The following is a 7,161-nucleotide window of genomic DNA, read 5'->3' as shown; positions in this document are numbered from 1 at the left end:
TTTAAATTTTGTGAAAGAAATGATAAAAACAATTTATTCTTTTTTTGCAAATTTTAAAAATAAAAATAAGATGATGTTTTAGTAATTATAATAAAAATATTAACTAAAAATAAAACTAAACCAGATATTTTCTAAGGGTGCATTTCATTTATAATTTTATTTTCAATTGATATATTTTCATTTATAATTACAATATCATCATCTTATTTTCATTTTATTTTATTATTTGTATTATTTTCTTTAAAAAAATCAAAATAGCATTTTTATAAATATTAATAAAACATCAACTAAAAATAAAAAAATCAAAATAAAATTATAAATAAAAACTTTTATTTTTTTATTTATGGTCAATACCAACCAACATTTAAAATATGATTGAACAATAATTTCGTTTGCTGTAGCGTCTATTATGTACAATACCCCCCTTGAATTATAAAACTCATGCATCATGAATTCCAATCCATTTCACTTTTAATGATTTTAAATTTTGTTGTAAAATTGAGTTTCAACTTGATTCACAAAGAGAGAAATCTAAGTATATCGGGAAAAGTCATCAACTATCATGTATTGAAGGAAATGCAAAAGGACCTCAAATATGTACATGTACCTAAAAATTTTAGTTAGTTATTTCTAATATGTAGAACTTCGACTATTCCTTTTACTCTCACTTCTATATCCCAGTCAAGTCTTTTTTTCTCTATCCCCAATATCCCTATTTCTCCTTTTGTATACTGGTAAGCTTTTTAAACGCAAATAAACAGAAATTTTTAAGCATTTTCACACTTATGGCCCCTTCGAAAACATGTTTCGTGATTAGGTGACTCATGTAGAAAAATCAACTATAGCACAATAAAGTGAGGTAGAATATTTATACTATTAATTTTTTCTCCTACCATTACACTATCACTTTAATCATTATTGGATTCAAAAGTTATTTTTCTTTTCTCTCTCCTCATTAAACTTTTCCTTTAATTTAATAGTGATTAAAATTGTAGTAAAAAAAAATTAATAGTATAAGGGCCTGTTTGGATCACTTGATAAAGAAGATTATCATATCCTACTTTTATCTCTTATTTGATGGGTCAATAGGATATGAATAGCTTATCCTATTGTCTCATTTTATCTTATTCAATACATGAGCTAGTTTAGGATTCAGCAGGATAGGATACCACTATCTAATATATTTGTATTTATTACATTATATATTTTTTTTTTTTTTTTTTTTATCAGATTGTTAATCATGTGCTCATCAAACACAAGACATAATACAGACTTATCAGCCCCATATTATATCTTACCCTTATTATCCCCATATCATATCTTACATTTATCCTATCCTCTCCACGAAACTATTCCTCATCTTAACTTTCATAAAAAAAAAAAAAAAAAAAATGGGAAAAGAAATACACTCACCTTATCGACTTTTGAAGAATAGTTTTCGTGAAACACGTGGGGTTGCCTTCTTTTCATTTATGTTTCCTTTTCTGCCTCTGGAAATTTGGTTTCATTAACTGGCTGCCGACCAAGCCTTGTTCTGTACCTTGAGTTGGCTGGAATGGTATAAGAGGCATTTTTGTGGAAACTCTTGTATTTTTCATGCAACTTGCATTTGTAGCAGGAGATGCCGTCTTTGCTTTTAACGGCCTCGGAACCTCCAATCTCTCCAAAATCCTTGAAGTTTCCCTGTCTAGCTGCCTATTACCATCTCGTGGTGATGCACTTGATTGATCAAACTTGGCTTTGGACATACAAGATGGAGAGTACAACTTGGGGTCTTCGTTTACAACCAATTGCTTCCATTCTTCCGTAATACAGGCCATGGTTTTGTCGTCTTGATCCGTAATATCCAACGGCAAAGTTTCTTCATCCACAACTATGACATCAATGGCTGATTCTGCTCTCCCAATCACCTCCGGCGAAGGTTGTTGACTAGAGCTTAGTTGAGAAGATGCACCTTCCAATTTAGAAGATACTGACCTACAATATAATATCATCATTATTTATGAATAAACAGAAGACTTTATTAACCAAAAAAAAAAAAAACATATAGAAGACTTTGAATGTTCAGCTAACTAACTGGTTCTACAATGATTCATTTAGAACAACAAACCACACAGAAAAGCAGTCTTGAGTTAAATTATAGGTCATCTTTTTCTTCAGAAGAATTAAATGTAAGAATTCTCAGCTGAAGTAAATGTTCATCCACAAAAACAAGAAGTAAGTTGCCATATCTGGCAGCATCTGTTCAGAAGGGCTGGCCGTTAACAACTCTTATTATTTTTGCTTCTTTTAAAAGAAAAACAAAAAATCATTGTTTTGAGAGGTTATTCATGTCCAAGCGTGTGTTTAAGTTCATGGATTGTCACACGTCAACCTGGATGTAGAAACTCACCCCAATTGTAAGCTTTCTTTGACAAGCAAATTTAGTTTTTGATGAAAGCCTCTTTCATGCAGCAATGGATCATAGTCTGTTAGATCGATCTGCAAGCAAATTTTGGTTTCAAAATTCCAAAATGCTAGGAAGTTATTCACATTTGTAAACATTTATATGATTCAATTCAAATTCAAAATCTAAAATTTGGTAACAGAACTTGTTTATGATTCTGCAGAAGTTTGTGAATTAATTCAGTAACAGACCACTTCTCAGTCCCACTATTTGAAAACTTTAGAAACTGAACAAACAAAATTTTCTCAGATAAATTCAAATATGTAGAACTTCTCGCACATTTAAGAGGAAACTAGAGTAAAATTTCATGCATGAGGGGCATATTTATTCTCCACAAATGATCCTCACAAAAATAATGCCAACATAAAATTTCATTTGTCTCCACCAGTCTGTCGTTGGAGGGGGAAAAAACAGAAGAAAGATAGTCAGGAAAATGTTTAAATGAAACCTTTAGCAAACAGGCTTGAACAGAGTTCTCAATTTCCTTATTGACTGATGAATCAACTAATCGATTGTCAGGAAATCCTAGGACTTCTTCTGCCCCTGCAAGGCGCTGCATGGATATCGATTACACTCACAATCAAGAGTGATTATTCACCATCAAGATATACAATCCATAATACACAAACTACACATTATACTGCAGAGGAATGGAACTGGCAAGGTTACTGTTCTTCTACTGTGTGAATGTGCAGAGAATAAGAGGGATAAAGAGCAATAAAGGGCTAGTTCTCACCCTCATAAGCATTGGTCCATTATCGGATGGCTGCAGAATATAATAGCAATCATAAGGAGCCTCTGCCATTGTTTCTAAATCACAATTTGAAGAGCATAGCAAACCTTGTTCCATTGAATGTAGAACACTAGAAAGGCCTTGAAAAACTGCCAAATTGTAGCAATGATGGAAGAAACATAAACTTTGTGAAGATTATTAAATGGAAACTATTCAGAGTAACGATGACACTGTTAAATACAATTCCAAAGGGGGAGCAGTGTTTTCTACACACGTTGAGCATTCACGTCTGACTGATCAGCATCATCTGAAGTGGTTTCGGTCACATGATAAGGTGATGGAAGCACAACAAAGGAAGCCCCCATTATAAGACCTGCATAAAAATTTAAAATGCAGAAACCAAATTTCTTTATGGTGAAAAGATGGCGAAACAACACAAAGGAGTTTGGAATGAGATACTAGCTTAATCAGTCACTCTATTCCATCATAAAAGAGGAACAAAATTGGTGCGAAATACACTTTAAAAGATTGAAGCGAAAAGAAGAAAAGGAGGAAGTGAAAGAAAGAAGATGTTCTATTTCTCTACAGTAGGTTATTATTGTAATGCTAGATAGATCAATTTGATTGTGCAATCACACAATTAAGCTACAGTTCCTACAGTTGGCATTAAACTCCCCAAGTGAATGTTGCAGTTTAATGGAAATGAAAAAAAATCAAATCCTTGTTGCATAATGCTATGAACTAAAGTTATAAATGAAAGCCCTAAGCAAATACATACCTTCATCAAGAGAAGCCAAGTTTATCCTCTCAGCAACAGTTATGTTAATTGGCGAAGTAATTTGCAGGAGCTTCAGAGAATTATGGAATGAGGGGAGAAACAGAATAGTTTTATCCCCAACTTGAACAGAATTTTCAATAACATCACATGTTTCCAGATTGCAGCCAGTGACTGGACAAGAAAGTTTGTGGAAATTTTTTTCAGCATCCTCAAAAGGAATGCCATGACATCTGCATGTCTGTACAATTCCAATAATTAATGTTCATTTTCCATCAAATGAGTGGAACTGAAATTAAAATGAAAGAAAAATATATCTCCCGTAGATACTAGATTGCAAGAGATGTCATGATTAATGATGTAAAGGGCATTGGAAGGCAGAATTATTTTGGAATTAGTTCAGCCATGAAAATAATCAATAAAAGCTGGGGATTTAGAAAATGAAACTATTTTGCATGACTACATTGTTGTCTATGTTTCTTATGTTCCAGCTAAGGTTTATCTAGTGTTGTGATGTAGGTCTACTTGATGTTATTGAAGGTTATACATGACTTATCTCATCAAACTGCCTAGTGTAAAACTATTTATTCTTTCAAAACATGGATAGCGTCTCCGGTTTGCTTCTGGGTTTATGGATGTCAAAACCAAAATCTAGCCTAGTAGCTGATCGCTATATGCAATAGCTTTAGTGTAATATATTCATTAGAATATTGTTGTTAACTCTGCAAAATGTTTCAGCAATGATTCAACACCAAATCTCAACCTAAAACCTTAAGGTGTTAGATTTATGGGTCCTTCCGCTTATATGGTCCTCACTTAATCCATTTTTAATCCATTTGGGACTTCACCAACACTTGAATTTCCAATGTTCTCCCCCTCGAGTTTGAGTCTCAAGTCTCAAGCCCACATTCGCTCCCCCTCAAGGGAAAGCTTCTTCGAGCATTCATGGGATTACATCAAGTCATTGGCTTCATAAAATGCATGGGTTTGGAAGGTTCACAAACCCAAACACCAAACACCATCTCCAAATACTCAGTTCACACAAGTCAATTTACCATTGGTTCTAATACTATTGTTGGGCAGGCTAGGGGGAGCCCATAGCAGGGGAATACCATTGATGGACTAAGCTACATCAACCACAACATGTGGGCCTAATATTACGTCTCAACCTAAAACCTTAAGGAGTTAGATTTATGAGTCCTGTATATGACATTCAAAATTGACAAAAAACCATACTCTATATGACAGTCTAAAGCTCTTTAAAGAGTAACATACTACAATATGGAGAACATCAGCAGCCTAGAAGTAAGTCCCGTGACCAAACCATGGATTTGTCACCTTTTGAAAAGGAAGTAGGTTAAAATGGCTATTCTCAAAACGGGTAATCCATTCGGGCGCATTCCTTTGGTGCTTGTTAGTAATTTAGTAAATGAGTACATGTGATTCTAATCTAAACAACCAACACAAATATCTTATTTCTCAATTAAAAAAACAAAATTATGTGTCTGCCAAAATTGGTGAAGTGATTAGTCAATATGGATTTGAAAAACTATTACCTGACATTCACTGAAGCTGTTGGTTATTCGATTAATTGGTGCAAACAGGTCGCAGAATATATGGTTCACAGAATCTAGCAGATCGTCCTTGAAAATGAGACGAGCTAGCAGCGGCTCCTCCATGTCATCTTTCAAAACCTCCAGCCATCTTTTAACCAGGCTGTGGAATACTCTGAAATCTGCAATTTTTTACACGCTTCCCATTAACTTATTAGGTCCAAATTTAGGAAAATAGCTCATTTATTGCAAGAGAGATTTTCCTTTTCTTTATTTTTGTCAACGCCAAATTTCAAATTCTATACGAAATTAATTTTGGTCACTACACATTGCGAGAGTACTTAACCTGGGATATAGGTCTGAACTGAGCAATTATCAAGATGAGAAATGCAACGACGAAATTTGTTGATGTTTTCACACGTATTAGTCAGATGGCTTGACTTTTGCTGAAATACAGCAAAATCAACCGAAACGCATTTATCTGCAGCGTCCTTTTGGGGCAAGAAAAAAAAATAAAAAAAATAAGTAGTCTAAGTTTTTGGACAAAAGTAAAGTTTATTATACAACATCAAAGCATAAAATCCATGTCATGAATACACTGACTCACCATGAGGCTCTTTTGCATTGTAGAGTCCACATCTTCAGGCAAGGTCGAAGTTATGACTATTACTTTCTTCTCAATATCTTTACCTTGCCACGAATACAATACTCGTTCATTCAAAACACTTGAAATCATTACATCTGAAGATTAACCATCAAAGCAGTCAATGAATGTTCTCTAACAGAAAGGGAAAATACATGTCTTCAGAGAGAGAGAGAGAGAGAGAGAGCACCGGAAATGTTATCAATATCAGGCAGAAAGGCATCGGAGGGCAAATTGTTAACAGCGTGGTGGAAATCGCGTAGGTTGAAGTTTCCGGTGGGACTGTACGCGATTATCAACTACATTACCAGTAGATTCACTCTCTGTCACTCACTCGTAGGGGTCATTATACAACCATGTCTCGTGCATTTCGAATTTCTCAATCAAATCATGAATTGGAAAGATAAAAAAAAAAAAAAAGGTGAACGGTGCTAAAACAGTACCTCGTCAGAAAAAGATAAGCGATTCTTGATGACGTAGCACAAACCAATCTTATCACCGAGAGTGGCTGATTTGCACCCTGGCGACGAGGACGAACTTGAAATGGCATAGAAATTAGCGAGTTGAAGCAGCGACTGAAAATTACGACGCGAACATTCAGAAATCGGAGATCTACTAGAAATTATGCTATTGCACGGGTGCTTTGGTGAGTAGTGTAGTGTTCAGAAAAGAAAGCGCTAGAAATTGAGATAATAGAGGAAACGAAGTTTATTGTGTAGACCTCAAAGCTCTGTACCTGGTTTAAATGTCTTAGCAATGGAGGTGCCAAGCTTCGCAGATCCAGAACGAAACATAGCTGAACCATTTCGCTTCTTCTACGATCTCTGTGTCTCAGTTTTGGCGCGAAACATAACCAAAAGCCTACACGAGAGATTTGAATTTGAAGTGTCTATATTCCCATTTTCACCCTTGACGTTCAGTAAGAACTAAGAAGTAAGAAGCATGGTTGCTAGTTGACACTAGCGGTGAAAGTGGGCAGGATCCAACTCAATTCAAACCATAGTTTGGTTT

At 34.7% G+C, this 7,161-nt stretch overlaps 1 protein-coding gene across 1 annotated transcript; it reads right to left on the bottom strand.

The window, feature by feature from the left end:
* Positions 1 to 1,311: 1,311 nt before the first annotated feature.
* On the bottom strand, positions 1,312 to 6,955 carry LOC133312688 (uncharacterized). The gene is made up of 12 exons (XM_061513931.1): positions 6,887 to 6,955; positions 6,594 to 6,725; positions 6,331 to 6,449; positions 6,115 to 6,256; positions 5,854 to 5,998; positions 5,511 to 5,689; positions 3,958 to 4,195; positions 3,454 to 3,552; positions 3,183 to 3,328; positions 2,895 to 2,999; positions 2,393 to 2,481; positions 1,312 to 1,977 (listed from the first exon to the last, which is right to left on the bottom strand). Exons 1-12 carry the CDS (start codon positions 6,953 to 6,955, stop codon positions 1,467 to 1,469), a joined length of 1,974 nt encoding a protein of 657 aa, XP_061369915.1. The 3' UTR covers positions 1,312 to 1,466.
* Positions 6,956 to 7,161: the final 206 nt, after the last annotated feature.

Source organism: Gastrolobium bilobum, unplaced genomic scaffold (genome assembly GCF_033153095.1).
Source record: "Gastrolobium bilobum isolate Gb01-03AN ecotype WA unplaced genomic scaffold, APGP_CSIRO_Gbil_v1 utg11336, whole genome shotgun sequence".
NCBI classification, from domain to species: Eukaryota; Viridiplantae; Streptophyta; class Magnoliopsida; order Fabales; family Fabaceae; genus Gastrolobium; species Gastrolobium bilobum.
This window is presented reverse-complemented; position numbering and strand designations above follow the sequence as displayed.